This window comes from Halichoerus grypus, chromosome 1 (assembly GCF_964656455.1).
Source record: "Halichoerus grypus chromosome 1, mHalGry1.hap1.1, whole genome shotgun sequence".
Classification (NCBI taxonomy): Eukaryota; Metazoa; Chordata; class Mammalia; order Carnivora; family Phocidae; genus Halichoerus; species Halichoerus grypus.
This window is the reverse complement of record NC_135712.1, coordinates 118,668,645-118,685,996: the sequence shown is the minus strand read 5'-3', so window position 1 is coordinate 118,685,996 and position 17,352 is coordinate 118,668,645. Positions and strand designations below refer to the sequence as shown.

General features: G+C 45.8%; 1 protein-coding gene across 5 annotated transcripts in view; it reads left to right on the top strand.

Moving 5' to 3' along the window:
- Positions 1-14,775, top strand: part of PXYLP1 (2-phosphoxylose phosphatase 1) — a 69,813-nt gene extending 55,038 nt beyond the window's left edge. For all 5 annotated transcript variants that reach the window (XM_036102702.2, XM_036102710.2, XM_036102739.2 and 2 more), the window contains 2 exons: positions 7,182-7,321; positions 12,468-14,775. In XM_036102702.2, coding sequence (XP_035958595.1) covers positions 7,182-7,321; positions 12,468-13,408 — 1,081 coding nt within the window. In that variant the 3' untranslated portion in view covers positions 13,409-14,775. The remainder of the gene's footprint in view (positions 1-7,181; positions 7,322-12,467) is intronic.
- Positions 14,776-17,352: the final 2,577 nt, after the last annotated feature.

Genomic DNA, 17,352 nt, shown 5'->3' with positions numbered 1-17,352 from the left:
GGCCATTTCTGGAGCTCCCATTTGAGAGGCGCAGTTCCTAGGGGGGACCAGCTGCTCTGGCTGTCTCTGCCCTCATTTTCTCTGGCCTTGATCTTTTGACCTACTTCTATTTTATTGCACATTCTGTATCTTTAGGAGCTGCTTGAAGTCCTTGGTGGAAAGAGGGAGGAGTATGCATGTTTAATTAATTACTGTCATTTAATCCATCTTTAAAAACATGAAGTTGACTTGTCATTATAAATGCACACTTAGAGTGAGCAGGACTCCCAGCAACGTGGCCCCACTTTGGGCTTCTGAGTCCCCTGGGACTGTGGGGTCTGGGTCACCAGCTGTGCCTGCTGCCTTCCCAGGTACTAGCTCAGCTTCAGGAATCATTAATTTTTATGGCCCCTTAAAGGCAGTGGGTCCTAGAATGTGCCCGCTCCTCTAGTCTAGTGAGAGGGCAGATCTGGGCCAGCAGGCAGGGTTGCAGTGAGCTGAGAACGTAGGAGCTGATGTCTGTGCATGTTGGCGGCCCCAATGTTTCCCTTCACGGGACACGGTCCGTGGCTCTCCCAAGTCTTTGTAGTGGAAGCTGCCTCTTCATGAATGTCCTGTGCCTCATGACAAAGGTGCGATTTTCACTCTCCTAGGACAGTGTTCAGCCAGCAATGAGGTTATTAGCCGTAGATACGCAATGTTTATTGAATGTTTTTTTTTTTTTGCATTCATGAATATGAATCAGATACTCTTTTCTACATCCAAGGAAGAAAAGAGTATTTGCTTCAATTAGTATTTATTCAATACATTTTATTTTTAAACACCTGTTATGTGTCAGGTATTGTGACATGTGACTGGCCCACATACCAGGAGGTGGCATGTGGGCAGGCCCCTAAATAAAATGGAGTCTGCCCTGTGCACATCTGGGGGAAAAGTGTTCCAGATAGAGGGAACAGCAAGTTCAAAGGTCCTGGGGCCGGAAGATCTGCGCAGGTATGAGAACAGTAAGATCAGTATGTAGCTGGATGGAAGGAGGAAAGGGGAGAGCCGGCTACTAAAGATTTGTAGAAGAAAGGCTGTTCCTGCCCCCAGGGGGCCCACTGCCCTCTGAGAGACAGATCTGGTGGTCAGCACTGATGGCGGCGGCAGCAGCATTAGAGAAGAAGTGGAAGAATTAGAAAAAGTGGAAGTGCAAGTAGTTTGGGAACCATATTTGGGGGCATGAACCACAAGAGGGCAGCCTGACTCAGCCTGGGGCAGAGGAAGAGGTGGGATGGCAGGGCAGGGAAGGCCACCGGGGCAGAGGGACCTAAAGGGTGTGCAGGAACATGTCAGGTGGCAGCTGATGATAAATGGCACCTGGGGCGGTGAAACCTACCTGTGCAAAGGTGCGGGGAGGTGGACAGCTCAACCACAGGCTGGAGCATGAGTGTAGAGGCAGGGAGGGACTAGGTCATCGGATGCTTCGAATGTCCAGCTAAGGAGTGTGGACGCCAGGCATGGAGGTGGCGAAGGAGCTGGGAAGTGGAGGGATGAAATTATGAAGATCTCTGGCTGCCATGATCCGGGGGGGATAGATTAGAGGCTGGAGGCAATGTTTACGTTCCTGTGGGGATAGTGATCCAGAAGAAAGATTTCCTGCAGACTCCCAGCCCAAGTCCTTGACCTACAAGGCCTCCAGTGCTCTCCGTCCTCCCCATGTGCTGCCCTTGCCCTCCCCTGGGGCTCTGCTCTCCTCTCCCTCACTTACTCCGCCTCAGCCACACTGCCCTTAGCTCTCCTTCCCACTGTGTCCTCTCTGCAGACAGCTTTTCCCCAGCAGCTTTATGGCCCACGGGCTCTCCCACCTCCTTCAAGCCTTTGCTTAAATGTCACCTTCTCAGTAAGACTGCTCAGAACGCTTCACTTAAAATTACCATGCACTTCGTCCACCCGAGTCTCCCAGGTCCCCCTTTCCCTGCCCTTCTTTAGAAACCAGTCCATGCTTCATAGCATGTTATCTTCTAATGTGCAAACAAGCACACATACGGATGTGTGCATGCTCGCGCACGTGCACACACACACACACACTTTCTAGTGTTCATTGTATGTTGTCTGTTTCCCCAGGCTAGAATGTAAGCTCCCTGAGGGCAGTGTTCATCGCTGCTGTACCCCAAGTGCCTAAGACGGTACCTGGCCCGTGGGAGCAGCACGATTAAATATTTGTTGAATGAATAAATGATAGAGCCAAAACTCAGGGAGTGGCAGTGGATTTGGAGAGAAGGCTTGGATCTGAGAGGTCACAAGGTTTTTAGGGTTTTTAGGACCTGCTGACAGGTAGGATGGGGGTGAGACAGAGACAGAGAGGATGATGCCCTGATTTCTGATTGGGTGTCTGGCTGGTGGTGGTTCCCCTGCCCGGAATAGAAAGCGCAGAAGAAGGGAGGAAGGGGAAAGAAGTTTTGAGGACAGGTCTCGGTGCTAAGCGTGAGCTGTCATCAGACATTCCAGTGATAATTTCTAGAAGGTAGTATAGGCGTGTAGTGTGGGGCTCTGGCACATTGTCCTGCTGGGGGTTGGAGGTTCGTTTGAGAGTTCACGTGTTGATGGGAGCTGACGCCGTGGGTGTGACTGGTATCACAGAGCCTGTGGAGCGAGGGAAGGCTAAAAACAGAGTCCTAGCAAACACCGACCTAGAACGTAGCACGGAGAGAAAGGAGGAGACCGTGACTTTGCAAACCGGAGGCGGTGTTAGGAGAGCTAAGAATGGAGAAAGTTTTAAGAAAGGATGAGGGGCAATTAATCACCTCAGGTAGTGCGCAGAGGTCCAGAAAGCCAAAGACCAAGAAAAGTATATTGAGCTGATCTTTTTAGAATTTTACTTCATTCATAATATAAAGTAAATTCGGTTGCATAAATTGTAAAAACCTATGGTATGACCTCTTTCCAGTTTCCAGCCATGTAAGCTTTTTTGAATTGTGTTTCCTGATAACAATATCACTGGTATTATACCTCTTCTCTGTTTTAATGTTCTGTGTAAGACTCAGTAATTGCTCCGATTATAGCTAAAACACAATAAATTTTCTCATGGGTGTGTAGATTAGCCTCGGGGTTCTGTGTCAAGCTTTGTGGCACAGAGAGATATAAACAATGCATACAAAAATGTAAATACGAACTCTGGAAGTGAATAGTTTGAAGCCTTAGGATAGTAGCACCTTTAATTCTTTCAATTTTTAGTAGGAAAACAGATTTCCAATGAGGCTGCAATAACATGAGCTTTTCCTGAAGAAAAATTCATCAGGACAAATATAATCATTTCTGTGCTAGTCAGAGTAAGGCTAGCCTTTTATAACAAAGAGACTGAAGAATACATTGCCTCAAATAACAAAGTTGATTTTTGCCTTGTGTGAAGGTCTGAGATGAGTGATCCAGGTCATATGACATGGAACCACTTGGTCATTTAGGGCCCCAGGTCCCCTTCCAGGTCATGGCTCCCATCATGCCCTAGGGATGTCTACGTGATTGAACCTGGATTGCTGCCATGTCTACCTAGTGGCCAGTGGGAAGGAAAAGAATGCGAAGGGGCACCCCATGGTCTGAAAACCTAAACCCAGTAGTGGGATACATCCTTCTATTCCATTAGTGAATACCATGTGACTCTGCCTAGCCACTGGGACCTCAGAAACTGGATCTAACCAACTTCCCAAGAGGAGGAGAATAGATTTTTTTTTAAAGATTTTATTTTATTTATTTAAGAGAGAGAGTGAGAGAGAGAGAGAGCACAAGAGGGGGTAGGGTCAGAGGGAGAAGCAGATTCCCTGCTGAGCAGGGAGCCCAATGTGGGACTCAATACCAGGACTCCGGGATCATGACCTGAGCCGAAGGCAGTCGTTTAACCAACTGAGCCACCCAGGCGCCCTAGTTGTTTTTTTGTTTTTTTTTTTAAGATTTATTTATTTATTTGAGAGAGAGCGAGAAAGTACACGCAAGTTGGGGGAGGGGCAGAGGGAGAGAGAGAGAATCTCCAGCAGATTCCCCACTGAGCATGCAACCCAACATGGGGCTCAGTCTCATGACCCTGAGATCATGACCTGAGCCAAAATCAAGGGTCAGATGCTTAACCAAATAAGCCACCCAGGCGCCCCAGAGGAGAACAGATTTTAGTGTACAACTGTTAAAAGAAAAACCAGAGCCAGACAGTAGTTAGTAGTAGTAAAAACAGATTGTATTCAGGAACTAATGCGGGAGGGGAAAAGAGATCTCCGTGTAGAACTGGGCTCAATTCCAAATACAACATGGGCAATGGGAATTTATAGCCAAGGAGCAGGGTGGAGGTCAGTGGATGGAAACTGACTAAGAGGAGACCTCAGGGGTGAGGAGATTGCTGAAGGCAGGCCAGGGTGAGCAGATACCATCTGGGGGATGAGGAAGTTTTTTTTTTTTAAGATGAGGAATTTGATCAGATATCAAGAGCGGGAGATTCTGGCTAACTCAACTTAGCAGGATTTTTGCTAAAACCGAGCGATACAAAGATGGACATAAGTCCAAAGAATATGGAAGTCCTAAAGTTGAGGCCTAGTTGGAAAGAGGGTTCAGAGGAGCCTAACTATAGTTTACTCAAAGAGAGTCTTTATCATAGTTAGCAGTTTCATTCATGTTTCCATTAAAATCTGAATATTTTAATAAACCAGTATAGGAACTTGCCATATTCATTGCTACAGATTATGGGAAGCCTGGACTTTCCATAAAGCATCTAAGGATGGGGTACTTCCCAGTCAAATTCATTCGCACATGTTTTGGAGTATCTGCCACATGCCCAGTACCCTCTTGGCGACAGGGGTGGGGCCATGGACTCCGCAGGCAGGATCTGGTCATTTAGATCCAGGACATGCCCAGGGACTCGGGTTACCTGGTCCTCGTCTTGTTAAAAAGATCCAGCCATTTGCTGTCTCTTCTGTAAGTGAAGTTTTTCTTCCATGAATCACCATCTTTCCAGACCAAAAAACAAGTTCTCATGTATACAGTTAGATATTAGCATATCATTAAGCAGTCAGATGTCCTGAAAAGCTGGGATAGCTCAGCAAACACTTCCAGTAGTGAAATTTCATTCCTGAAATTGGCAGCAAAACCTTCTCAGATCCTCAAAAATCACCAACCCAAAATAATGGCCTGGAGCAGAACATTTGACTCCTGTTGATGGATGGCCTTTGTGTATGTGGATTCATATGGGCAGCCTCATTGTCAGTCTGGAACTCTTATTCCCCAGTTTGCAAATATTTCTGTGTTTTAGCCTCGGGAATAATAACATACCCTCTGTTTTTATGGAAAGAGTGCCCTGCAGCAATCCAGGGTGATTAGACGATACTGTGTCAGGATTAGCATTTTCTAAATTTAGAACATTTTTTTAAAGATGGGCTCTTTTTTAGTTTTACGTTTTTGAAAGATAATAAAAGCATTTTAGCAGCCAAAGTTAACTGGGCTTTCAGACAGGAGAGGTCTGCCATTAGAACAATTAATCCTTGCTTCCTTTCATGCTGATTTAGCTTAGCTGGGAACTCGTCTTACCTGTTCACTTCCATTCAGCTGGAGAATGTATATACATTCATAGGCCATTTCATTATTTCAAAGAAAAGGTGTGTATATTCATAGGTCATCTCATTATTTGGAGAAAATGTGTATATATTTGTAGGTCATTTCATAGTTCAGGGAAATTGTATACTAGCAACCAGAAAGATAAATTAAATCTTGATTTACCCCCATGTACTTTATGGCAGAAATATAAATAATGTCAGGTATTCTAAAAAAAGAGACGTTTTTTAGCTCTTCGTTACCACCCCACATAAAATGAGATACTTGTATGTACAAAATGCATAGTGAATTGTAGAGAGCTATAGAGATCTTGGTTATCTTAATCAGTTAGTTTCCTTCAAAGGAGATTTCCCAGAGGTCAGTTAAGGATTACTGAGGTGAAGGCTGAGGTAGGTTTGCTAGGAGGAAGGGGCGGTGCGTGGAAAGTCTTGGACGCATGAAAGAACAAGGTGGTTGGGGGGACAGAAGGCGCTGGGTTATGTGGGACCAGCGCCCAGCATTAGACTGGAGAGGGTGGGGAGCCCTGAGCCTCAAAGTGAGGTGGGGCCGGGACAGACTGCGAGGCCACGGGCACGGGTCCTGGGGGAAGGTGGCAGTGTACAGGAGAGGAACAACCGGCCTTGCTTTTAAGTCGATCTCGGGCTGTTCAGAAGGCAAGATTAGGCCACAGGTAGGCCAAAGAGGAGCCCATGCCTTACTGACAAAAGCTGCCTGAGCCAGAACCCAGGCAGTGGCCGCAGGGATGCAGGAGAGAGGGGCAGAGAAGCCCCAGGAGGACTGGCACATCTGCAGGATTGGGTAGCAGATGGCATGCATGGGAGCAGGGGAGGGAGAAATCAGGGAGGACTCCCAGCCTGGGCCTGTCTGGTGGCAGCTGGTAGACTCCTGAGGAGGGAAACAGGAGGGGCACGGGTTGGGGATCTGGGAGGGGGAGGGCAAAGCTGACTCCCACAGTGCCCGGAATGATGGATGCTTCAGCAGAGGTTGGGGGCCCAGGCTGACCTCATGGAACGTCAGGGGTCGAGCAGTAATGATACTGGAATTTCAAAGTAATTGAGCCGGGACGCCTGGGTGGCTCAGTCATTTAAGCATCTGCCTTCCACTCAGGTCATGATCTCAGGGTCCTGGGATCGAGTCCCGCATCGGGCTCCCTGCTCTGCGGGGAGCCTGCTTCTCCCTCTGCCTGCCGGTCCCCCTGCTTGTGCGCTCCCTGTCTCTCTCTCCCTCTCTGACAAATAAATAAATAAAATCTTTATTTTTAAAAAAAAAAAAAGTGATTGAGCCAAGAGCGCCTGGGTGGCTCAGTCAATTAAGCATCCAACTCTTGATTTTGGCTCAGGTCATGACCTCAGGGTCCTGAGATCCAGGCCGGTGTCCGGCTCTGCGCTCAGCGGGGATCTGCTTCTCTCCTTCTTCCTCTCCCTCTGTCCCTCCCCTTGCTCCTGCGCGCTCGCTCTCTCAAAATAAATATATAAAATCTTTAAAAAAAAAAAAAAATCAAAATGATTGAGCCAGGACCTGTTACTATGGGTGAGCAGGGCGTGACACAGCTGGGATTTTGCTGGCTGAAGTTGAAACCCTTGTGGACTGTTTTGGAGCATAGTGACCACTAATTCTCTGTGTCGTCTCTTTAGGAAACCATATCACCCTAAACTGGAAGCTTTCGTTAGTCACATGTCGAAAGGATCTGGAGCCTCTTTCGAAAACCCCTTACACTCCCTGCCTCTTTACCCCAATCACCCACTGTGTGAGATGGGAGAGCTCACGCAGACAGGTATGTGTGACATCCATCGGCTCACTCCTTCTCCTGCGCCCTCTTCCGTGAGGCATACGTTGGAGCAAACGCTCCTGGGCAAGGTGCTGTGGGCTCACAGGGATGACTAAGGACGGGCGCCTCGGGGAGCTCTGAGTCCACCAAGGTATCTAAATGAACATCTGATTTCTAAAAAATTAAAAATAACCCTTTTTCTTAGTGCAAGAGCAGTATATGTCAATGGAAGAGAAATTAGGAAAGACAGTCAAGCAAAAGGAAGAAAAGTTTAACATACCTATAATCCCAATCCACCAAAGAAATTAGTCATCTTAAAAAAAAAAAAAGACATTAGTCATCTTTTTTCATGTGTCAGTGTGCGTGCACACACTAAACATGCTCTTTCATAACCTACTTTTTCATTTAACAGTACATTGTGATAATCTTTCCCTATCGATAAATATTCATGAACAGCATCATTTCTGGTGTCTCCATATCATCCCACTATTACTGGGCCATAATTTATGTAACCAATCCCATGTTCTTAGCAACTTCAAAGAAAATGACCTGATCAGTTCTCATGTGCGAGATCTCAGGAGCAAACACATATGGCAGATCCCCAGTGAGCACAGAGTTTGTTTGGCTGAGTGTGTCCCTCACAGAAGCCCACCTTTCCCTCTGCAGCCCTGTTCGTACCATTACACAGCCAGTTCCAGATGTCAGGGCAGGTTGGCGAGTTAACTGGGGAGCTACCTCTGTTAGGAAGAGAAGGAACTGGGAGCCCCCCAGTAGGTTCTAGCTTCTTCCTACTTCAGTCTGGGACCTCAAAGGACCTTGCATGGTCACCAGCCTTTTTGGAAGAATCAAGAGGACCTATCGGCCATGTTGTTTCCTCATCCCACAAGTACCGTGGGACCTCAACTCTGATGGAAGGAAGGTCTCTGTCCTGTGGTTGGCCCTGCGGAGTTTCGCCATGTTTTTGAAGCCATTATTATTGGGGAGAATAATAGTGACAGAGTGGGCAAAGCTGAAGGCTCTGGAAGACTAGCCTTGAATAAGGAGTTTTGTCAAAAGCTTTTGATAATTAGTTCTGTGTGCTCAAGGTTTGCCGTGGTTTAAAACAGGAGTTTGGGGCGCCTGGGTGGCTCAGTTGGTTAAGCGACTGCCTTCGGTTCAGGTCATGATCCTGGAGTCTCCGGATCGAGTCCCGCATCGGGCTCCCTGCTCAGCAGGGAGTCTGCTTCTCCCTCTGACCCTCCCCCCTCTCATGTGCTCTCTCTCGCTCTCTCATTCTCTCTCTCAAATAAATAAATAAAATCTTAAAAAAAAAAAAAAAAAAAAAAAAATTTGGTTAAAACAGGAGTTTGCCTCCGACCAGACCAAGCACCCCCTTTTTGTAACAAATATTTTGTGGTGCTCCCTTCACTCTCCTGAAGTGAAATTCAAATAAAATTATAACCTTTCTAGATACAAAATTGTAAAGAAGAGCAGTTATATCAGGCACCGTAACTATAATATAAAGGAGAAACGAAAGGAAATGAATTTATTATATAATGCTGTGTGTCTCAGTATAAAAGCCTGAGCACACCCTCACTAGGAAACAGAATGACATAGTTCGTTGTTTACACTTAAATGCTTAAATGTAGATTGGCAGACCGAGGGTTATTATATGGGGAACTCTAACACCACATTTTGGGACATGATTTTTTTTTTTTTATTGTTATGTTAATCCCCATACATTACATCATTAGTTTTAGATATAGTGTTCCATGATTCATTGTTTGTGCATAACACCCAGTGCTCCATGCAGAACGTGCCCTCCTCAATATCCATCACCAGGCTAACCCATCCTCCCACCCCCCTCCCCTCTAGAACCCTCAGTTTGTTTTTCAGAGTCCATCATCTCTCATGGTTCGTCTACCCCTCCGATTTCCCCCCCCTTCATTCTTCCCCTCCTGCTACATTCTTCTTTTTTTTTTCTTTCTTAACATGTATTGCATTATTTGTTTCAGAGGTACAGATCTGAGATTCAACAGTCTTGCACAATTCACAGCACTCACCATAGCACATACCCTCCCCAGTGTCCATTCACCCAGTCACCCCATCCCTCCCACCCCACCCCCCACTCCAGCAACCCTCAGTTTGTTTCCTGAGATTAAGAATTCCTCATATCAGTGAGGTCATATGTTGGGACATGATTTTTTTAACAAGTTCTGACCAAAATAAAATACAGATGTCCCTTAATTTCTGTTGCATTTCTGGAAAAATCAGTGCATGTTAATGGTATGCAAAAATGGTTTTGTATTATGATACAAAGAAACAGGCTCTAGGCTAAAGTATTTAAATAGGTTTTTCACACATGGTAATATCTTGTGGTACATTCAAAAGTTATGTGGGTCAGAGAACAGTTCCTTGGGGAGACTGTCTGGCTCCGTGGCCCCCACCCAGTAGGTGTCCAGAATGTTCCTCCCCATATTATTGTGACAACTCAACCCCCCAAACCCTCCCTGAGAGCAGAGCCAGGCTTGCTGAGAACCATTGGTTAGTAGACCCTCTGGTTGCAAGTAACAGAAACCAACTCCAGCAGAAGGGGGACATTTATTGTACGGATTCAGGGTGACTCCAGACTCTGAGGGCAAGAATATGACCAGGCCTCCAGAAACTGGAACCAGGAATAAGAAATCTGTCTATCCCAGCCTCTGTGGTTTTGCTCCGTGTCTGTCCACAGAGGGACAGTCCTGGCCACACCTAGAGATGAACTGCAAGTCCAAATTCTTGAGAGAGTAAGAAAGAGAAAATCTGACGGGGTCCTTCAGGGTCAGTGTCCATCAGCCGGCTCGGAGGTGAGGGCGACTGTGCACTGAGCAGTGGGGGCCTGCCCAGCCTCTGGATCCATGGGCTGTTCCCCGAGAAGAGGTTGGGGGAGCTGTCCCTCACACACTTAGAGACACTCATTCATGCCTACCTTTCTTCTCAGTTGTTCTATTATCTACATCGTTTTCTAAATCAGCGTTACTCGAGAAATCATTTTCACGGTGCTGTTTGCTCCTGTTCCCTAATTTTCTTTTAATGTTCACTTTTATCTTCTATTTTAAATTTCATTAAAAATGCATAGCTGTTAGAATAACCATTTATAGCTGAAACACTTTTGGCACCCCACAGTAACTATATAAGACCGATCATTAGTGCCTACTCTATTCAAGATGCTTTGGCAGCTGCTGAGTGTAGGGGGGCGGGGAGTGGCTGGATGAATAGATGCTCCGCACCTTGTCCTAAAGGAGCATGCAGCTGCCGCGGGACGCTCCGCGATCACAGCTCAAGTCCTGGAGATCCAGTGGAACGGGAACAGGAAGGAATTCTTGGTCTGCCCTGGAGGAGGAAAAAGGAAGACTACAGAGCCCGCAGTATTGGAGCCAGGCACCGGATGAGGATTTCTCTAGGCTGGGAAAGGGGAAGGGCATGACCAAGGTTATGAAGATATGGGCGGTGTTTGGAGAGGCTAAGAGGCCCTAACTGGCTAGAACTTAGTATTTCTGCCTGAAAAGACCGGGAGGAAGTGCTACGAGCAGGGACTAGGAGGGCAAGGTTGGGCCTAGATAGGGGCTGGAGTGCCAGCCACCTCTGCCACTCTTCACAGTGATTGGCTCGGGGCCTCGGTTTCCTCAGCTATAAAATAAAGAAAAGAGGGAATAATAATAACATGCCTACCTTATCGGGGTTTTGTGAGGATGAAAGGAGAAAGGTCTGGCACACGAGAAGCCCTCAACCCTAATATATGCAGCCTAGGAATATAAGGCAGGCCCAGAGGTGAACTGGGGCCAGACACAGATTCTTAATGTTTGTCATTATGGTTTGCCTCTTTTTGCAAACCATTCTGGAAATGCCTAAGACCTGTGTCAGCCCAGATCTCTCAGGGAGTTCTGCGCTCGATATTTTTCCTTCACAAGGGGACGCAGGCGTCCTTTGTGATGTTTTCCTGAGCTGTTCCCCCTTCCTGGGCCAGTGCAGTGCCCTCTGTCTCATGCATCGCAGCCTCGAGTTGTCTCAGGTTTTCACACCATTTGTGCACCTGAGTAAGCAACATTGGTCATGAACTGGTCGGGGGGCCTGAGTGTGGTTGACCCTCAGAGAATTCAGATCTGTTACTGAGATTCCATGCCCCTCCATCCTGTTGCCTGGTGGGTGAGCTTGCTTTCATCTTGGATTGTCTTCTCCTGCTTGAAGATAAGGCTTTGCTTTTCTTTCTTTCTTTTTTTTTTTTTAAAGATAGTTTGTTACCGTACTGTGGTAGTTCAAAACTAAAATTTTTTAAGCTTTTACTTGACAGGTAAATTTAAAATTCTTGTTCCTATCCATGTTCCTTTTGCCCCATTTCTGTGCCCCCATCTCCTCAGGTAACCATTGCTATTGGTTTCTTATGCATCTTTCCAAAGTTTCTTTATGCAAAACACAAACAACTGCAAATACACATTCTTATTTTTCCCTCATTTTTATTTAAAAGGAGTATAATAAATGTACTGTTCTGCACTTTGCTTTTTTTTTTTCAAATATTCTATGTGGGTGTCTGAGAGATGATTCCATATCTCTGCAGACAGAATGTCCTTGATGAGCCAGTAATGTCCAGGAGGATTAGGCGGAATGTACCTAGAAGTTTGGCAGCAAGCCTTCACTTGGGAGAGTAGGGAGAATGAGGCGAAGGAGAGAACCTCCTAACAGTGAGGGGACTAAGCAGCCAGCAGCACCTTTTTCTCTTTACCTGACTGATTTCCATGGTCCCTCCCTGCACACTAAAGAATGCTGTGTCCCTGGGCAGGAGGGACAAAGTTTTCCTTAAGCCCATGCCAATTACAGCCTTGATATCTGCCAGGAAGCTTGACTGCTGCCCTCCCAGACCCCCCAGTCACAATGCCCCCTCCCAGGGAAGGGAGGGATTGAGCAGATGGTCCTGGTGCTCCCCTCCTCTGCTCATCCCTTCATGGATAACCCCAAGGGGCTACCCTCATGAGTTCCTGCAAACCCATTCTTGTAGCTTCCACACGCTGGGGAATGGTTTTGATTATATTCTCATGCACTGATGAAAGCACTGCAGAGTTGGCCACTGACTCGGCCTCCCTTTGCTCCTCCTTTTGCTGAGCTGGTAGTGAGGACGGTTTGTGTCCCTGTGTTTCAGGAGTCGTGCAGCATTTGCAGAATGGCCAGCTGCTGAGGGACATCTATCTAAAGAAACACAAACTCCTACCGAGTGACTGGTCCACAGACCAGCTTTACTTGGAGACCACTGGGAAAAGCCGGACCCTACAAAGTGGGCTGGCCTTGCTTTATGGCTTTCTCCCCGATTTTGACTGGAAGAAGATTCATTTTAGGCACCAGCCGAGTGCTCTCTTCTGCTCTGGAAACTGCTATTGCCCCGTGAGAAACCAGTATCTGGAAAAGGAGCAGCGTCGGCAGTACCTCTTACGTTTGAAAAACAGCCAGCTGGAGAGGACCTACGAGGACATGGCCAGGATCGTGGATGTCCCCACCAAGCAGCTTCGAGCTGCCAACCCCATAGACTCCATGCTCTGCTGCTTCTGCCACAACGTCAGCTTCCCGTGCACTAGGAATGGCTGTATTGACATGGAGCACTTCAAGGTGATCAGGACACATCAGATAGAAGACGAGAGAGAGAGGCGGGAGAAGAAGCTTTATCTGGGCTATGCGCTCCTGGGCGCCCACCCCATCCTCAACCAGACCGTCAGCCGGATGCAGCGTGCCGCGAAGGGCAGGAGAGAGGAGGTCTTTGCCCTCTACTCTGCTCACGATGTCACTCTGTCACCAGTTCTCAGTGCCTTGGGCCTTATGGAAGCCAGATTCCCAAGGTTTGCAGCCAGGTTGATCTTGGAGCTCTGGCAGGACAGAGAAAAGCCCAGTGAGCATTCTGTCCGGATTCTTTATAATGGCGTCGATGTCACATTCCACACCTCTTTTTGCCAGGACCACCACAAGCATTCTTCCAAGCCTATGTGCCCCCTCGAAAACTTAGTCCGATTTGTCAAAAGGGACATGTTTATGGCCCTGGGGAGTAGCGGTAGTACCAATTATTATGATGCATGTCACAGGGAAGGATTCTAAAAGGAAGGCAGTGCGGTGCCGATAGAATCTATGCGAATACAGACGGATGGGAAGGGTGCACTTCTAGTTCTATCCATTGCCAAGGGTATAAGATTTTTGATTTATAAAGGCTAGAAATCATGTTGGAGCCACATAGATGGTTGGGTTGAACAGGAAGTACACTGTTAGAATCAGGTACGTGAGTTACTTGGTACGTCACGGCCAATTCACAGAGAGAGGAAGGTACTTTCATCATAGCCCGACTTTGCTTACGATGCCAGAAGAATATTTCAATACCCAGAGTTGCCAATCCACATGTGTATTATTTCGATCTGACTATATATGATGGAACCAGCAAACCTCAGCCAAAATTTTCTTCAAATGGGACCATTTTGCCTTGTCCCTGTTCAGCAAAACATTTCCTGCAGTGATTTATCTAAAATAGGGGTTGGCACATTTTTTCTGTACGGGGCCAGATAGTAAAGGTTTTAGACTCGGGGGACCCAGAGGCCACATACAGTCATGTGGCACGAAAGCAACCATAGACAACATGTGAACAAATGAACGTGTGGCTGTGTTCACGGCCCGGGGTTGCTGACCCCCGATCTCAAAAACACAGGCTCTACCACATTTGCACTTTCAGCACTTTGAGAACCAGTTGAATACAAAGAATTATTCAGTGGTGCCTCCAGGAACTTCTGCGAGAAACACCAAATTTGGTCTGTCGCTGGTGTTACAACAAAACTTGAGGGGAAATAAACATCAAATCAGAATGAATCATAGAAAAATCATTAGGATAATACTTGATGTTCATGATGATTATGGTAGAAGATAGTTTTAAGTATGTTTTAAATATTTGTCTGCTGTAGTCTATTTGCTGAAATTTTTGTATTCCATTTAGTATTTTTATAGTCTAGGAAAGTATTTTCTAAGACTGGTTTTAGATGTGCTCTTATTCGTAGGTAATATTCAATTTACCGTACCTGCTTGGTGGTTAGAAGGAAGCCAGAAGCTGAATTCAGGCACTTTCTTCCAATAAAACTAATTATGGCTCATTCCCTTTGACAAGCTGTAGAATTGGATCAATTTTTAAACCGTTTTCATCAATTTCAAATGGTAAATTCTAATTGATTTTTAAATAAGTTTTTGGAAGAACTTTGTTACTAGATAGTTGAAAAATCTTTATAAGATATTTTATATATTAGAAGCAATTGTAATTAAATCTGTGGTTTCTGAACTACAATGGTGCTAGTTCCACGTGAAGAAACGTAAAGTGCAAGTGAGAATCTCCAGTGTTGTTGGCATTCCAAACTTTTCTCTTTGTTTTTGTCTAATGTTGCCTTTGGATACGTCTGTTTCTATAAATAAATTTTTGAAGAATACTCATACATACAAGTCATGGTTTGTACCTACAAGTCACTCTAGTTCTTTTCAAGTAGGTTCCAATATTTTAGAAATTTATGTTGGTTTTTTTTTTTTTTTTTTGGTGTAAGTAAAAACGTTTAAATTAGAAAACTCCCAGGTACGCGTGGAAAAGGGAGGCCAGGCAGTGCTGGGCCTGGAGGGGCCAGGGCTTGCCGCTCTGACAGCAGCATCCGGGCTCCGGGGGCCGGGGGGACGTGCACAGCCAGTGGCCTTGGACTGGTTTCAAATCTATCTTAATTGCTTCTTTGATTGCTGAAAATCACGTGTTGTCTCTTGCGTATTTAAAGCCTAATCAGTTGTTTTTTGCTCCCACTCACAGTATATCTGAATTAGAACTGCTAAACACAGCTTGAAGACTTAAAACTAAAAGTGGATCAGAAGATATTTTAAAAATCAGTTTCAGGGGCACCTGGGTGGCTCAGTCGGTTAAGCGTCTGACTCTTGATTTTGGCTCAGGTCATGATCTCAGGGTTGTGAGATCGAGCCTCGCCACGTCAGGCTCAGGCTCAGGCTCTGGGGTCAGCAGGGAGTCTGCTTGAGAGTCTCTCCTCCACCCTCTCCCTCTGCCCCTCCACCCTGTTCTGGGGTGGGGCACTCTCTCTGGCTCTCTCTCTCAAATAAATCTTTAAAAAGAATCAGTTTGAAACATCTGTTGGTAAAGGTAAATATTTTGGATAAGAGCCAACATTAAAAGCATAGATAAAGCTTTTGCCTCCCAAGACATAAGGTATGCACATCATTAATATATCTTCCTCAGTATCAAGTTCTGAGACATCTCGCTCCATAAACAAACACTGAGCACTGAGCCGAGATTAATGCATTTAGTTCTTGGTTTCTGGACAATGGTCTTAATGACAGTTCATGGCAGGTGTGGGTGTATACATGTGTAAATTCAGCTGTCTTGTTTTTATGATTAAAATTAATACATGCACACTGGAAAACAATCAAACTATACTGAAAACTTCAAAAGTGAAGTTCTCCTCTAGTCCCACCTCCAGAGAGAACACTGAGCTGTTTGACAGATATTCTTCCAGAAATTTTCCATGCAGATGTAGAACTATATGTAATTTTTAAATAGCAATAAGATCACTTTTTATATATATTGTTCTGTGACTTGCTTCCCTTAAAATATATTTTATTATTTTGTCTCCTTTAACAGTATGTCTTAAACATATTTCTCATTAACTTGCTTCCCCTAACAGTATGTCTTGGAGATATTTCCACATTGAGATAGATGATAGGTAGGTAGGTAGATAGGTAGCTCTTTTTATAGCCAGTGCATAATATTTAACGATATACATAACACAAGATTTTAAAATATCATTAAAATGGTACCTGGGGGCGCCTGGGTGGCTCAGTCGGCTAAGCGTCTGCCTTTGGCTCAGGTCCTGATCCTGGGACTGAGCCCTGTGTTGGGCTCTCTGCTCAGCGGGGAGCCTGCTTCTCCCTATCCCTCTGCCTGCCGCTCCCCCTGCTTGTGCTCTGGCGCTCTCTCTCTCTGTCAAATTAAAAAAACAAACAAACAAACAAACAATGGCACCTAGGTGGTGCAGTCGGTTAAGCATCCGGCTCTTGGTTTTGGCTCAGGTCATGCATGATCTTAGGATCTTGAGATCCAGCCTGGCGTCAGGCTCTGAGCTTAGGGTGGAGTCTGCTTAAGACTGTCTTTCAAATAAATAAAGCTTTAAAAAAAACAAAAAATGAACAAGATTGAAACTTAAAACCAAGGTACTAAAATGGGGCCACAGGCTTTTGAGGTACACAGAAAAAGCAGAAGCCAGCAATTGCATGTGTTAATTTTGTAGCCCAACTGAATAGTTAACCCTTTTTTCAATATAGCTACAGATATTAATATACCAGAGTATTCTCCACTTTCACTTACAAACAGAATTGAAGAACTTAATACTGCTATTAAGCCTGTTGGAGGGTCTTCAAAGCTATAGCAGAATTAGGCTTTGGGGGGCACCTGGGTGGCTCAGTCTTTAAGCGTCTGCCCTCGGCTCAGGTCATGATCCCAGGGTCCTGGGATCAAGCCCTGCATCGGGCTCCCTGCTTGGCGGGAAGCCTGCTTCTCCCTCTCCCACTCCCCCTGCTTGTGTTCCCTCTCTCGCTGTCAAATAAATAAAATCTTTCAAAAAAAAAAAAGAGAATTAGGCTTTGGAAAGAAAAAGAAAGTGATTCCTTTCTCTAGGACCCCTAGACTGATACTGGAGAGGCAGGGATGCATGCTTCCATTTCTGTGAATCTTCAGGAAGCCTTCTGAAAAGATTTAGCAACCCAGCTAGTGTGGGTGTAGCCCAGCTGCAAGTCGAAAGCAGAGAACAGCCAGGGTTTACATTGCAGTTCTGGCTTGGATGCTGGCCAGAGTTTCAGCCTGGGCACCAGTTAGCTCCCATTGCTCAAGGCCACTGAACTAAATGTTGGGCTTGTACCCCTATATAGTGCCTACCCCGTGGCCATCTCATGAATAATAATAGCTTCTGCTTAAGAGGAAGCAGCTGAATTCCGAGGGTCTGGTCAGGTTTTCCTGGCCCCTGAAG